General features: G+C 41.9%; 1 protein-coding gene across 2 annotated transcripts in view; it reads right to left on the reverse strand.

Annotated features, from left to right (window-relative positions):
- Window positions 1–16,970, reverse strand: part of EDN3 (endothelin 3) — an 87,591-nt gene that overhangs the window by 8,355 nt on the left and 62,266 nt on the right. The window contains exons 3-4 of one of the 2 annotated variants that reach the window (XM_075277051.1): window positions 3,804–3,962; window positions 880–981 (exon numbers count right to left, since the gene is read on the reverse strand). In XM_075277051.1, the coding sequence (XP_075133152.1) occupies window positions 915–981; window positions 3,804–3,962 (226 nt within the window). In that variant the 3' untranslated portion in view covers window positions 880–914. The remainder of the gene's footprint in view (window positions 1–879; window positions 982–3,803; window positions 3,963–16,970) is intronic. The other variant, XM_075277052.1, reaches the window with a different exon arrangement.

Raw genomic sequence — 16,970 nt, forward strand, 5'->3', positions numbered from 1 at the left:
GATTGGCCGAATTCCGTACTCTGGCCAATCAGCACTGGCTAATGCATTGTATTGGCTTGATGAAGCAGTGCTGAATGTGTGTGCTTAGCACACACATTCAGCTCTACTTCATCGGGCTAATAGAATGCATTGGCCAATCAGCGCTGGCCAATGCATTCTATTAGCGTGAACTGAGTTTGCACAGGGGTTCTAGTGCACCCTCGGCTCTGCTACATCAGATTGCTACATCTGATGTAGCAGTGCCGAGTGTGCATCAGATGTGTAGTTGAGCAAAACTGACTCAGCACTGCTAAGTCTGCATTCGCATAGGAATGCATTGGCCAGCCTTCGGCCAATCAGCGCTGGCTCTGCTGGAGGAGGCGGAGTCTAAGGTCGGACCTGAATGGAGACTGGTGTGGAGCTATCTTAGACTCCGCCTCCTCCAGCAGAGCCAGCGCTGATTGGTCGAGTTCCGTACTCTGGCCAATCAGCACTGGCCAATGCATTTCTATGGGGAAAAGTTAGCTTGCGAAAATCGCAAACTGACAGGGATTTCCATGAAATAAAGTGACTTTTATGCCCCCAGACATGCTTCCCCTGCTGTCCCAGTGTCATTCCAGGGTGTTGGTATCATTTCCTGGGGTGTCATAGTGGACTTGGTGACCCTCCAGACACGAATTTGGGTTTCCCCCTTAACGAGTTTATGTTCCCCATAGACTATAATGGGGTTCGAAACCCATTCGAACACTCGAACAGTGAGCGGCTGTTCGAATCGAATTTCGAACCTCGAACATTTTAGTGTTCGCTCATCTCTACTAGTGACATCTATTATTCATTGTCTACATAAAGAGGTGTGAAAGTGACCTTCCCATCCGACACTTTTCATCATGAATCACCTACCTGAGTGCTGCAGGTCTGACCAGAGAGACTGGTGCTCATACTCCTGCATGCATTCTTGTCAGTTTTATTCTGATATCTCTGCGGGTTCTTTCTACTGAAGGTCTACAGAGGACAGAATAGAGAGTGAGGGTATGTTCTTCTCAACCATTGACCATAGACAATGACACTGATTTCCAAGTGTTAATTCATCTTTAGCCTCAGTCTGTCTTGTGAATGATCATTGCTTAACCCCCGCGTGCCAGCTACGTCCATTCATTTCTATGGGAGCGTGCTATTTGAAATGGCTGTTTCGAATAGTGTTCGCTCATCTCTAATAATGACCACTGAGCCACCAGTTATGCTACAAACCAGCACTATCCAGGAATTACCTGCACTTCTGAATTCATGACGAATACATTTGGAATATACATCATTTGGAATCATACAAATCTGTGAGCATAGCATCTGGTTTATATCTTTATCCTTAATGAGATATGATCATGGGGGATGGCGGGGAAGGTGGTGATGGGTTGTTATAGTTGCCAACGAATAATCGATTGTGACAGAGGTTGCTACACAGTGTCCAATCCTCATAATGGTAAGCCACCTTGGTACATATGTGATATTTCCATGTCCATCATAACTTAATCTAATAAGTAATCACACTATTAAAAATTTAAAAGTTGTTTTGTTTTTGTTTTTTTTGCTCATCTTTCATATACTACTTTTCTAATTTATTTTTATTTTTTTAATTTATTTTTCATGAAATTATAAAAGAAAAGAAGAGCAAGAAAAATCAGGCACTGATATGAGGCATCATAAGAAATGTATTCTTTTTTTATTTGTTTGGATCCTGTGTTTAGTAGTCCTTTCAGGGGTAAAGTAGTAGTAGATACACTTTATGACATGATAAATTTCGAAAAGCAACAAATGCTGATCATATAAATGTTAGGAATTAGGCATCTGTACTTCACAAGAGCTTTTTTCCGTTGTCAGGCACTAAAATGCAGTACACAGAGTTCTACTTTTGTTGCTCTCTTGACTTTGTGCTATTTTGCTAAGGAAGTAGGACATGGTTGTTGTCATAAGAGCCCTGTGTTTCTCAACAGTGGCCCATAACAGCCCCAAGAGGTCAGGCTTCATATTATTGCATTGGTGATCTATGGGAAGTTGCACACTACCATTGAGATGTCCTTTATTCAAATCCATTAGGGGATCAGAACAACGGACAGTAAAACTATCAGAATAAATATTGCATGCAGTATTTTTCGGACTATAAGACGCACCTAGGTTTTAGAGGAGGAAAATAGGGAAAAAAAATTTTGAAGCAAAAACTGGTAAAATATTTAATGTATGGGAGTTGTAGTTTTGCAACAGCTGCAAGGCCACATTGACAGGTGACCCTGCAGCTGTACGGGGACGCATAGAGTGTTTTTTTTTTTTGCGGGTCCAGAAGTACTTTTTAGTTATACCATTTTGGGGAATATCTATTGCTTAGATCACCTTTTATTGAAAAAAAAAACGGTGGTTTATGATATATGATTTTCTACTTTTATATATATATTCTAGGGACAGGAGGTGATTTAGAACTTTTATTTATTTCATATTTTTATTATATATTTTTAAAGCTTTTTTTTTTTTTTACTATTTTATTTCAGCCCCCCCCCCCCCCCCCCCCCCCCGGGGCTTGAGCCTGCAGTCACTTGATTACAAGTCCCATAGACGGCAATACAACTGTATTGCCGTCTATGGGACATTCGGTGTATTAGTATTACGGCTGGTCATAGACCCAGCCGCAATACTAATATATAGCAGTGACAGGCCTTAGAGCCTCATTAGGCTCCCGGCTGTCACCCGAACAGGTCGGCTCCTGCGATATCGCCGCGCAGGAGCCGGCCTGCAACTTCACAGGTACGGGGCCGGTGGGGACCGGCCCCGGGGGAGAAGGGGCCGCTGATACTGACCCGGCATCCGCTGTACTAGAGAGGCGGATGCCGGGGAGGGATAGACGCCGGGGCCTGAGACATCGCTGCCCTGCCCTGCATGAAGCCAGCGGCGGGGGGACGGAGGAGCGGAATAGCATCACTCCTCCCGCTGCTGGCTTCAGGCAGGGCAGAGGATCGCAGCGATGTCGCAGGCCCCGGCACCTGTAATGGCGTCTATCACTTGCCGGCTTCTGCCTCTCTATTACAGCGGATGCCAGGCGCCACATTCGGCCTATAAGACGCACCCTTCTTTTCCCCCCAAATTTGGGGGAAAAAAAGTGCGTCTTATAGTCCGAAAAATACGGTACTTTCATTTTGCATCTGTCATCAGAGTGCAGCAGCTTTCAGTTTTTTTAAGTCAGAAGAAAAACCACAGCATGTTATTTTTTAACATCTGGCAAACAAAACTGTGGCATGTATTAGTCATTCTGGCTCAAGGGGTCTTGTGTAAAAGCTCCTGGCACTACTTCTCATAACTGTCAGCCACGTCCCATCCATACATTTTATCATTCCCTTTTCTTCTGTATCTGGGCCCAGACTGACATGAAGACTTGTTCACAACAGGTCTGTACACACAAGCTTTCCTTTATTCTCATTCCCGGTCTGTCCCCCTTCCACACACACCTTTTGTGCCAAAGCCTCTCCTACAGTATCCCTTGTTGACTACACTCTGACCCCTGAATTGTTCCTTTTGGCATTAAAATGTCATCATAAACCATCTTACCTTCTCTCATTCCAGAGCACCAGAGAGCAGGGGTTATAAATATAGGAAGGGCGGACTGACAGACATCAAATGAAATCATAAATCAGTTCAAAGAAGTTTACTCAGCCTTAGTGTGGTGAGAATGGCCTGTGGGCCCCCTCGCTTATGGGCTTGGTCACAGCTCCCAGGTCTGCACACCCTGCTATTGGGAGCACTTCTGGATAGAAACTATGTCTGACCGCAGTCTGCATTCTCACCTGTCTGTCTTCTTTATACAGAAGTTCACACAGCGCTGGTCATTTGGGTCTGTACATGAACACCGAGGCTGTGACATGGAGCCCATCTGCCTTCTGTTTGTACTTCGTTTTTCTCGTACACTTCCCCTGTAACTGGAGAGTCCATACGGCACTGTTCTCCTGAAAGGCAAGTACATGTATGTAAGAATCACTTGAAGTGCTGATATGGTTAGTTATACCACAAGATAACAGTACCAAAACGCTAATGGTTCTTCATATGTTGCAAAACTACAACTCCTATCATGTAGGCAGTGCGTAAATCCTGGCACTGGGGGTTAAAGATTACTGCAATAGTCAGTCATATAACTTAAAGGAAAGGCCAACATTTTTCCCTATTAAAGGTCTGATGGCTGGTTTCCTTTAGCACAATGTCCTTTCCATTGTGCTGATTTGTTCGCGCAGATCCCCTGTCAAGAACATGGATTACTCCATTACTATAGTCCATCAAGGTGAGGACACTACCAGGCGAGTAGAAATGATATAGAATGTCATCATAGAAAAATGTTATGGTCCAAAAATATATTCTATTCATGTGTGAGAACCATATTAGAACAGAATATTGATATAACATTGATAAAATCTTGGTGCTTCCGCTTACAAAACCAGGAGTCCTCATGCAGTGGTTTTAGTTACACAGCTAGGCCAAACTTTGTTTTTAGACAGTATGAAATCTGTCCACAATCCTGAGGCATAATAAAGAAGAAAACATTCTGAAAATATGATTATGATCGGAACAATGAAGTTAATACAATGATTTTACACAGAACCTCCAATGCAAACGTGCACATAGCCTAACTGGAACCATCTATAACATAACACATTTTTCTGTAACTCTTTCGCCATGTTTCCTGTTCATGGTTGATTCAAACTAAATTTTTCCAGGGTTTTAGCAATGTGAACCCCCTTATATGTAGAAAAAAATATCACGCAAAGTCTATGAGTGATACTGATGACCTGCATGATTTATTACAGTCAGTATACAATATTACTGTATACCATAAATCCAAATCTCAGTATTTGCCGACAGAGTACTCCTTTATTGTAAGGATTAAGTATCAAACCTGTGTGTGAAGGGGATGGCCTATTATATTTGTATTCATCAAGTTCATTAATAGTTGGTATTTCTCATGATACAGCATAAATGAGGGGCACACTCTGCCTGTCCGTGTGCCCTAGCGGGGAGTGTATGCCAGCTCTTTAGCTGGCTTTCATTTCCTGCTAAGATTATGCCATACTTATGGTGTAAATGATAAAATTGACAGGGCCATTGGCCCTGCCACCTTTAACTTCTCAATGCCCGCTTTTCAGGAAGGTGGTGAAAGGGGTACAGTCAAAAAAGTCTCAGTATCATAGTGGAGGCACTTTTCCACCCCTAATACCAATAGGACACATCTTACCATAACTAACTTGCAGTTTATCTAGTCTACCATCAGATCATCAGGGAGCTTTACAAAGTGAAATGGATTTGGTTGTATTTCTGTAAAGGTAGTGGCTGTAAACCCAACTCCGCTAACATAGGTCTAGTCTTTACAAAAGGCAAGCACTGGATCACTGAGTAAAATGAAGATGGATTCTTCCAGTAAAACCAAGTATAATTTTACATTTATAGCCCTTAATGAAACTACAGTCTCCCAGCAGGCTGGCATTTATGGCCCCCAGACCCATAAAGGTTATTGAGAAGAAGCATTAACAAAGCACAAGGGCTCAGATTTCATGATGCCACCTGCTGCCAACATAGCTTTACTCTACCATCTCCAGGAGCAAGGAGAATGGACAGGCTTTTCCTAGCGAGTTGTAGTATTTGTGCAGAGGAGCATGAAGGGTCAAATGTCACAGTATCAGGAGGTCAAGGGTTGCCAGTTAATAGCCCCATAAAATACTATTATACCACCATTCACAGCCAACCCTATGCTGGCTAAACTGATATTTGAGGACACAATAGATACAGAGGAGCAGACTTCAGTAAAATGGAGCTGGAAAGTAGCAACGCTTTTATGTACTTTGTAGAAACAGAATAGACATGTCACGTGTCAAAGACTTTGAATTATTATTTTTTTTTTTTTAACAAAAGACACTATTGCATATGATTTAATAAATGTGTCAGTTTTATGGCAGATTTTATTCTATAGTATGTGATATGGTGTCACCGTCCCCCTATTTTATATATAGCTTCATAGCGTTTTAATTTAAAATTTTTAATTTAATTTTTAATTTTAAAATCCATGAGGTGGATTTTTATCATTTATGTAAATACGAGGATTGACAGAAAAGAGCAATGTTATGTTTGACTTAGAACTGGAGATGATGTTTCAGTTTTATTTCCTTAAAGGGATGAATAAAACTGATGTATAATGCTATCATAGAAAAACATTATGGTCCAAAGATCAACTCTATTCATATGTGAGAACCATATTTGAACAGAATATTGATATAACAATGATAAATCTTGGTGCTGCTGCTTAGAAGACCAGGAGTCCTCATGCAGTGGTTTCTTCAACTACACAGCTAGGCCAAACTTTGCTTTTAGACAATATGAAACCTGTCATAATGAAAAAAAAAAAAAAATTCTGAAAAAATGGTTATTATCTGAACAATAAAATTAATACAATGATTTTACACAGAATCTCCAATACGAATGTACACATAGCCTAATTGGAACCATATATAACACAATATCTGTTTTATTTCCTAAAAGAAAATGAAAATTATTTCTTACAGATAAGTGAGGAGTCCAACCGCTGAGACCCCCACCGATCCAGACAGCACAGATGTTTTATGCCCACTGTGAATGTAGCAGTAGACACAGAATGCAGCCCCCCCCCCCCCCCATTCATTTCAATGGGAGTGCCAGAGATAGCCGTGCGCTATACTTCAGCCACTTCTGGTGCTGCGGATGAAGTGAATGGAGAGAGCACATGCATTCTCTCTAAAACAGCTCCATTAATACCAGGCCTGAGCTCATATTTCTCATCACATTCTGGCACTGAAATCCTAAATATCCTATTCCAATGGTGCAAATGGTATTGTAGACTTGGCATCTCACATGGACTACCAAGAGATCAATGATAAAAGGATTATCAGATGTCCTACAGCACCATATGAACCCTGCTCACTACGAACTACGACTACGAACTACGACTACGAACTGACAAATTCCATGCGTTCAATTTCTAGAGAATGAAAAGGTAAACATAATTACAGATATAAAATAATGAAGATATTTTGCAGAGTTTTACATATGGTTATGTTAATGAAATACCCCTTCAAATATTTTCTCTAACTATCTTAGAGGTGACAGCCTTTTGTCTTAATCAGTAAGAGAAGATTACCCGGCTACAATGGTTGGTTTTCTGACAAATGATGACAAAGTTTCAATCAAGAAAAAAATATTCTCTGAGACTGTTAGGGTAAGTTCACACATTGAAATCAATGGGAGCTGGTCAGTTCTTTCTTCCGGCTCCCGGAAAAAGAAGCGAGATGCTCATTCTTTCAGGCGGATTTGCCTTGTGACATCCGCCTGAAGACACTAAGCCCATTCATTTGGGCCTAATCCGGAGCGGAGTGCACGACTGGATGCCAGTACACTGCACCGGCTTCCAGTCGCAGCTACCCGTATTTTAGTTCGGAACCTGAGGCGGCTTCTGCCTCAGGTTCCGGATCAAAAAACCCTGTGTGAACTTACCCTTAGAGAAAATCTTTAAGACTCATTGAAATTTTTAATTATTTATAGTTACAAAATGTTTCATTTTTCATTGACTACAAATTGAAATATTTAATGCACAATCCTAATAATAAGAAGACAACCAAATGAACATGGACAGTCACGGAGAAAGGATGAGATTTACTAATTTGATATTCTATGAAAAAAAAAATATTAACCTTTGGTAAAAGGAAGGAAAACCCATTACTATTACATTATTAGCCCAGACTGCTGCTGAATGTAGTTAAGGCAACAGCTGTGGCATGTCTGTGCAGGGCAGGGGGGCTACAGATGTGCAACACCATGGGAAACCGTTCACAAACCTAAGTTAGGTCATTAAGTTCGTGGTCAGTCGATGACACCTCTGGCTGAGCTGTCAAAGTGAACTTATCAGAAGTTTTTGCTGTGAGAACCCTGTGCCACTCAAGTATTATGCAGGGTTAGAAAAAGGTCTTAATCCCTCCAGAAACAGTCTCACCATATACGAGTTGTGATTCCTATATACTTCAATAGAGCAGAGCTGTGCACAGATGTGGGGCAGTTTCTGAAATAAATCCTTTATAGCCCCTTTAAATACAAAATAAATACACAGAAATGTGAAAAGCCATTGAAGACAAAGTTTCCCAGGGTAAGGATGACATGGAAGTGTCCTACGGTCCATAAAAGCAAAAATCTAAATAGGTTCTCATAGGCCCAACTGCATCACTGTCCGCATATTGTATCCAAGTTAAGTTTATACAGTATAGAGAGACTTTGGGGCATGACAAAACATTTTACATTCCCAGGGAGTTTAGTAGTAATGAGAAGGCAGTCATGTGGATGCTATGGGATCAGGTTATAGTATTGAGGTCTTTGCACGGTCACCTTTTCCTAAGGTGAACATTCTTTGCATTTTTTAATTCCTAATGGTTCTAACCATTATTTTGTAATTCCTAGTTCATGACTATTTTACTACACAAAAGTGAACACACATCGTGAGTTATCCATCCATGCAAAGCTAGCCTCAAACATCATATATGTCTCCTCTAGTGCATTCAAAAAAAAAAAAAAAAACACCTTTGCAGAAAATCTACATATACATATATATATATATATATATATATATATATATATATATATATATATATATATATAACACATCATAGATCTGAATGGATGAAATATTCTCATTGAATACTTTATTTTTTTATTTATTTTTTTCATGTAGATTGTGAGCCCCACATAGGGCTCACAATGTACATTTTTCCCTATCAGTATGTCTTTGGAATATGGGATGGAAATCCATGCAAACACGGGGAGAACATACAAACTCCTTGCAGATGGTTTAATGCCCTTGGTGGGATTTGAACACCAGGACTCCAGCACTGCAAGGCTGCAGTGCTAACCACTGAGCCACCGTGTGGCCCCCTGAATACTTTTTTCTGTACAAAGTTGAACGTGATGACAACAAAATTACACAAAAAAATCATCAATGGAAATCAAATTTATTAACCAATGGAGACCTGGATTTGGAGTCAACCCCAAAATTTAGGTGGAAAAACACACTACAGGCTGATCCAACTTTGATGTAATGTCCTTAAAACATGTAAAAATGAGGCTCAGTAGTGTGTGTGGCCTCCACGTGCCTGTATGACCTCCCTACAACGCCTGGGCATACTCCTGATGAGACTGTGGATGGTCTCCTGAGGGATCTCCTCCCAGACCTGGACTAAAGCATCTGCCAACTCCTGGACAGACTGTGGTGCAACATGACGTTGGTGGATGGAGCGAGACATGATGTCCCAGATGTGCTTAATCGGATTCAGGTCTGGAGAACAGGTGGGCCAGTCCATAGCTTCAATGCCTTCATCTTGCAGGAACTGCTGACACACTCCAGCCACATGAGGTCTGGCATTGCTCTACATTAGGAGGAACCCAGGGCCAACCGCACCAACATATGGTCTCACAAGGGGTCTAAGGATCTCATCTCGGTACCTGATAGCAGTCAGGCTACCTCTGGCAAGCACATGGAGGGCTGTGTGGCCATCCAAAGAAATGCCACCCCACACCATTACTGACCCACTGCCAAACCGGTCGTGCTGAAGGATGTTGCAGGCAGCAGGTTGCTCTCCACAGTGTCTCCAGACTCGGTCACGTCTGTCACATGTGCTCAATGTGAATCTGCTTTCATCTGTAAAGAGCACAGGGCGCCAGTGGCGAAGTTGCCAATCCTGGTGTTCTGTGGCAAATGCCAAGCATCCTGCACGGTGTTGGGCTGTGAGCACAACCCCCATCTATGGACGTCGGGCCCTCATACCATCCTCATGGAGTCGGTTTCTAACTGTGCAGACACATGCACATTTGTGGCCTGCTGGAGGTCATTTTGCAGGGCTCTGGCAGTGCTCCTCCTGTTCCTCATTGCACAAAGGCGGAGGTAGCGGTCTTGCTGCAGGGTTGTTGCCCTCCTACGGCCCCCTCCACGTCTCCTGGTGTACTGGCTTGTCTCCTAGTAGCACCTCCAGCCTCTGGACACTACGCTGACAGACACAGCAAACCTTCTTGCCACAGCTCGCATTGATGTGTTATCCTGGATGAGCTGTACTACCTGAGCCACTTGTGTGGGTTGTAGAGTTTGTCCCATGGTACCACGAGTGTGAAAGCACAACCAACATCAGCCAGATAGCATTGGTAATGAGATGTGGTCTGTGGTCCCCACCTGCAGAACCACTCCTTTATTGAGTGTGTCTCAATAATTTCCATCTGTTGTCTATTCCATTTGCACAACACCATGTGAAATTGATTGTCAATCAGTGTTGCTTGGAGTTACATTGTGTTGCTTAAGTGTTCCCTTTATTTTTTTGGGCAGTGTATATATTAGTCTGATCATGCCACCCATTCCCTAATTCGTGCTAGTCTAGAAAAACAAAAAAAGTTTGTTGTGCAAGTAGAAGAAGAAGGGGCGTAACGTGTGCAGGTTCAGAACATTCTTAAGTGGGGGGACCTCTTTCTAATCATGGACAATCCCTTTACATTGAATGGTTTGTCATTGGCAACACTAAAATATCAAATAAATATTCCTCTCAATAATGTATACAAAGTGCAAGATACAGAGGCATTGACATCTGTGTAAGAGCTGACTGATGTATTGACCTTCAACATTGGTCACAAGGCTATCAAAACATATATATGTTGAGGAGAGAGAAGTGAGTCTGTAGCCTATTAACCTCTTCCACTCCGACAACAACTAGCACACAATGCACTAGAAAGTTAGGCCAGGTTCACATCTGCGTTCGGTATTCCATTTGGGGAGTCTGTTTCTGTATCCAATACACACAAGTAACACTTTTCAGGTTTCAAGTTTCTGCTTAGACATGGGTCAGATAATGCGCTAAAAACTTCTCAATCTGCTCCACCATGTCTCGCTTTCTTGATAAGCATTCAATAAAAGTTTCCTCCCTTCACATTCTTGGATTACATACACATTTTGACTGTAACTTTTTGATATAAACTATTATCCCCAAGGATATTTAATACTTAACTTCCTAATGTCTGCATGGCAAAGCACCCAACCTTCTGCCGGCAGCAATGCAAGTAGGTTAAAGTGCAGGATGAGCGTGTTTGCCATTGTATCCATGTTCTAGGACAACTATAAGTCTTCAGGAGCTATGTTGGCCATAATCAAGCTAGCTCGTTGAAATTCTGAATCAGACACAATATTGGGTGTGCCATGTGTTTTTACTCTGCATTGAGATTTTATCCTTGTGACTAGTAATGCACATCCTTTTTGATGGCACTATTGTACACAGCCCAGCTTACCCTTGCTATTGTAGTACTCACAGTGTTCTTTGTCAGCGTACATGGTGTGAAAGGGAAAAGTATTCTAGAGAAAGGTGTAAAGGGTGTATGTCAGGTCTAAAATGTCTCCCAAAGTAATAATCGAGCAGTGCAGGGGCCTTTATGAGGAGCAGAAACATATCTTTGTGGACACAGACCAATGAAGCAATGCAGAGATAATTTTCTATCCATGTGTAAATCAACCTCAAGTGTATTGGGGTGGGGCAAATTTACCAGATTTGCCTTCAGATGGCCACAAGTGCTCTGAATGTCCTCTAAATTGTTATACACAGTTACAATTTCAGCCCTGTAACTGTGAATGACATTTTCAGCCTCAACCTGTTACAACTGTTCCTAGGTAAATCAGGCCTGTCCCCATTGCATGTCTCAGATTTCATACCATCAGAAGCCCATTATGGAGATATTCTCCCCTACAAGCATACTTCCATTATATGCCATGTGAAAGAACATCATAGGGTCCACATATGCCATCATAAATGATACATTTGCACAGTTCTGCCATGTGCCTGAGGACTTTGTTTTTTTCCTTTACAGAATAAGTATGATCAGTCAACATGGCTTTATGACTACTATGGACTATGTTGGTTACTGCAGCTCAGCCCCATTCACTTGAATACTGCAATACCAATCATCATTTATTATTTCTTTAGACATAGTGGTTCAATAAATCCACGTTAGCAGACTCGAAAACGGTTAGAAATGATGGGACATAAATTCGGTCCCTCTCCTACAATCAGCTTATTTTCCAGTATAACTTCAATGGAAAAATCTAAAGTAGGAACATTCCACTGTCTTTATGCTGCTACAATTAGATGGATGACTGGACTGACATATCACCCCTGCATGGGGTCTTACCCCATTATCTTGGCAAATGGAGTCTTCTGCAATTCTGTATAAGTCATCACAGAAAAGTCATAAGGCATCTGTTCCTCATTTAGTTCTTATGGAAAAATCTTAAAAAGAGTGAAAGAAAAAACAAAAACAGGCCTGTAACATCAGAAAATGTCTAAATGTTGTGGGGGAGTTATAGTATACAATGAGCTATGTTTCCTTGGGGTAGATATTGATTAACCCTACCCAGCATGCCAAGTTCATTTATTATAACTATGGAAATACACATTGGGCAGATGTGCTAATACTGCCTAATAGTTACAAAGGGCAAAGTTAGACTAGAATACACAGTCCAGTCACATTAATGTGACCACCTGTCACAATCCAGAATAACCACCTTTGGCAGAGCGGACCGATGCGAGACGTGCAGGAAGAGGGGGGATGTTGTGATGATGTTCATTAGGATGTTGAGCCATGCCGACTCCAGTGCCGTGGCCAGCTGCGCTAGGTTACGCGGTTGAGCATCCATGGCGCGAACAACCTGATCGAGGTGGTCCCACAGATTCTTGATGGGTTCAAGTCTGGGGAATTTGCTGGCCAAGGGAGTACGGTAAACTCATCCTGGTGCTCCTCCAACCACACACGTACACTGCGAGCTTTATGACAGGTCGCATTGTCCTGCTGGTAGATGCCATCATCCTGAGGAAAAACTATTCGCATGTAGGGGGTGAACATGGTCCGCAATAGATAGATGCAATAGATACTTGTGTTGCTCCATCGTGCCTTCCACAATGATGAGTGCACCCAGATGGCTGATGACACGTGCCTTCTGGTTATTTAACATTGATGTCAAAAGTAGGCGGTGGTCACCTTAATATGACTGGACTGTGTATTATAAAATGCTACAGATTTATCATGATGGCTGATACTGCATAATAAATCTGTAGTACTATTATACTGTCTAGTCCAAGTTCATACAACTTGTTAGTTGCATTAAGTTTACATCAGAAAAATATGCCAATATATTGGCGCAAGTCTGGCATATGGTGGTGCAGTAGACCACTTTTTAATAAATTATACAACTTTTCCCCAAGGCTGTGCCTTTTTTCTTACATAAAGTATGTAAAATGACACCAGACATGTTGAACAGTTCTTGTGGTGTGAATTGTGCCAGGAGTCTGGAGCAGATTTCTCCTCCATTGTGCTTGTGCTACATTTTGGGGTGAAAGCATTTTTTCTTTTTTTTTTTTTAATTATTTCTCTACTGTTACTGTAAAGCAGTGGTCACATCAGAGGTAACTCCTTTAGGCCTCATTCAGACTGCAGTATTCTAGCCAGTTTTTTGAGTCAGTAATTGTAAACCAGAACAACACATTGAATTTAAACTTGAAACAAAAGCAAATCTAACCAGTATACCTTTTTATTGTCTGTGTTACACTCCAGGTCTTGGCTTGCAAACACAGATGCAAAACACCGACCACAACACTGCAGAATGAAACAAGCCTTAGGATTCATTCACATGTCCATTCCATTCAGCAGGAGTGTGTGCAGTCCAAGGTGAATACATCTTCACATGGCTGGGGGGGTTTTTTACGGGCCATGTGACCGATCCATTAAATGAGAGAAATTATCCAATATTTCTGGGTTGTCTTCATGAATCCCTTAATAGACTCCAGTCTGTGAGGGATCTGTTTAAACAGATTAGCCTTGAATATACACTTGGCCATGAAAAACACACATTGCACAGTACACAGCCCTGTCATGTGAATGAACTCTGAGGCTAGGTTCACCCTACCATTGGGCTATCCTTTGTGCTGGGCTGTTGGAGGACCAGAACAATGGACACACAGACTGTTGCAGTAGTAGTTACACACAGAGCTTGGTGGACAGCAACAGGTACAATGGGAGCTGTTGGGTGTCAGTCGTTGTTATACTGAAACCAGCGGTTTAGAGCTGTCAGAAGCTCATCACTATAACCCATTGGGGAGGTGTGCCTTTAAGTCAATATGTTAAAAAAAATAAAAATAAAATACAACAACCCACACAACTCCCTGCAGCTTACACAAAACGGCAAATGTTCATTGCCTGCTCAGCCAATTAATGGCTGCCGTGGCGAGTTGTCTGATTGGTTGAATTGCATTGTGTGTTAAGCAGGGGAAGGAAGCAAAAAGGTTTAATGAAAAGTTGCTAAAGTGAGTATTAGTCTAAGGCCCTACGATATGAAAAAGTTGCTTTTTTGTTGGATATTTTTCTGTTTTTGTTTTTTTTTTAAAGCCAAAGTCAGGAGTAGACTGAGCAGAATGGAGAAGTATAAAAACTTTGTAGATACTTCCTATTCCTTCTGTAGCCACTACTAGGATTGGTCCTAAAAAAAGAAAACCACAAAATCTGCAATAGGAAAAGCAGCGTTTCCTTTTTTTTATGTTTGTTTTTTATTTTGTGTGCCCTGTTGAGATATATATATATATATATATATATATATATATATATATATATATATATATATATAATTATTTGCAGGACAAACACCTTTAATTTTTGAAAGAACAGTTGATGGAAATTGAATCTTTTACCTCATATTTTTTGGCACTTTTACATGGATTCTGCGGGACAGCCCAGGATTCCGGGGTGAGATAAAGGGGGACATTAAGCTGGTGGCAGATGTAGGGGGGCAATTAAACTGGGAGAAGATGGATGGGGGGGCATTAAATTGGTGGAAGATGAGGGGGGCATTAAGCTGGTGGCAGATGAAGGGGTACAGTAAACTGGTGACAGTTGAAGGGAAAATTAAACTAGGGGCAGATGAATGGGGGGACATTAAACTGGGGACAGATAGGGGAGGGGACAATAAACTGCAGGGCAGCTGGATGAGAACATTAATCTGTGAGGGTAGCTGGAGGTGGACAGGTATGCTTCTAATTGCTCCCAGTTTAATGTCTCCCTCCAGCTTCCCCAGTTTAATGGCCCCCTATACTTTCCCTCAGTTTAAACTGTGGCACCTAGAGAAGGACTTCATACTGTGGTGCAATATAAGGGGAACATCATAATGAAGGGTCATATAATTTTAGGGTGACTGTAGGAGCATTGTACTGTGTGGGGTCACAATAAAAAAAATGTGGGAATGGGCAGAGTCCATGTAGGAGTGGGTAGAGCTAAAATTTCCAATGGCACACATAGCCATTTTGTTTCTTTTTCTGTCCTTAGAAGGTTGGGAGGTATGCCTATTATTAATTGTCCAGAAAGGATTTTTTCTATGGCCCATCCTTCACACCTGCTCTGAACAAATAGTCAAAAACACTCCACAGACCCCATAACAGTGCCTCTGCCTTAAGATGTTCCAGTTAAGATGTAAAGCCTTATTATTGTCCCTTTAGCTCTATAAAAGTCAGTTTTAAGCTACCAGGGCTTGTTTGCACTTGTGTGTATTGCGTTTTTCTTTTAAGAGATTAATATATTCCTCGAAACATATTTCACACAGTCATTATTGTGAGTTATGGCTTTTCCTGTCTCGTTTCAGAAAACAATCTGCATGAAGCGTGTATATAAAAACACGGCAGGCGGTCCTTGCATGAGCACATTGTAGTGTGCACAGCACATGTAGCTACAACAGCAGGCAACACATTGGGTAACCATTCTATAGCCTTACTTTACTATATAGAAAGGCAGATTTCACAAGTTGGTGATAGATCATAGTAGTATAAAGGACACGTTTTTTTGCCTAAAAAATTATAGTGTATTTTTTATGTGATATGACAGGGTTAATGTCCTCCTGATCAGTCTTTATGTATTTCTTTTTTTTTTTAATTTAGATTGTGAGCCCCACATAGAGCTTACAATGTACATTTTTCCCCATCAGTATGTCTTTGGAATATGGGATGGAAATCCATGCAAACACAGGGAGAACATAGAGACTCCTTGCAGATGGTTTTTTGCCCTTGGCGCGATTTGAACACCAGGACTCCAGCGATGAAAGGCTGCAGTGCTAACCACTGAGCCACCATCATTATCTGACTGGGCAGGAGACGGAAACCTGCAGTCAGTTTTTAAACCCATTTATTTGAATGGGTTTGGAAACTGTCTGGCTGTGAGTGCCGGTGAGCATTTTGTGCTCCCCGCGGAGAAACTTTTTTTTTTTTTTTAACCAGACATAAAGTCGGACATGCAGGACTTCGCCACGGAGAGCACAAAACGCTCCCCGGCGCTCATGGCCTGACACTGCCTTCGGGTTTCCGTCTTCTGTCTGCATGGGTTGAAAGCAGTTGCGTAACTAGGACTGACCAAACTACCCCACAACTCCCCAGTATTATGCCCCATTGTGGACACCCATGAACAATTAATATACTCTGGGGTCTGAAAAGACCCCAGAGTATAATAATTGGAGACCCAGGGGAGGATACAAACATAAAAAACAACGTTACTCACCTCTCCTGGGCTCTGGTGCATTCCCTGCTGTCGGCCATCTTCAGTGATATACAGGACATTTCGTTAGCAGGGGTTAGCGTCGCAACGCATAAGGACGCAAGCCAGGCCCATGTGACATCTGGGAAGTCACCAAGTAAGCCTAAAGCCTTCCAGAGCCCAGGAGAGGTAAGCAACAGTGTTTTGTATGTTCCCTCACATCTCCTGGCCCTCTGATCATTATACTTTGGGGTCTGAAAAGACCCCCTTCACTCCCCCCCCCACTTTCCTGTCCCTCTAACATCTCAGGCCCTGTGGCCGCCGCTACTCTGGTAGTTACACCACTGGTTGAAAGTGTTAATCTC

This window comes from Leptodactylus fuscus, chromosome 6 (genome assembly GCF_031893055.1).
Source record: "Leptodactylus fuscus isolate aLepFus1 chromosome 6, aLepFus1.hap2, whole genome shotgun sequence".
In the NCBI taxonomy this organism is placed as follows: domain Eukaryota; kingdom Metazoa; phylum Chordata; class Amphibia; order Anura; family Leptodactylidae; genus Leptodactylus; species Leptodactylus fuscus.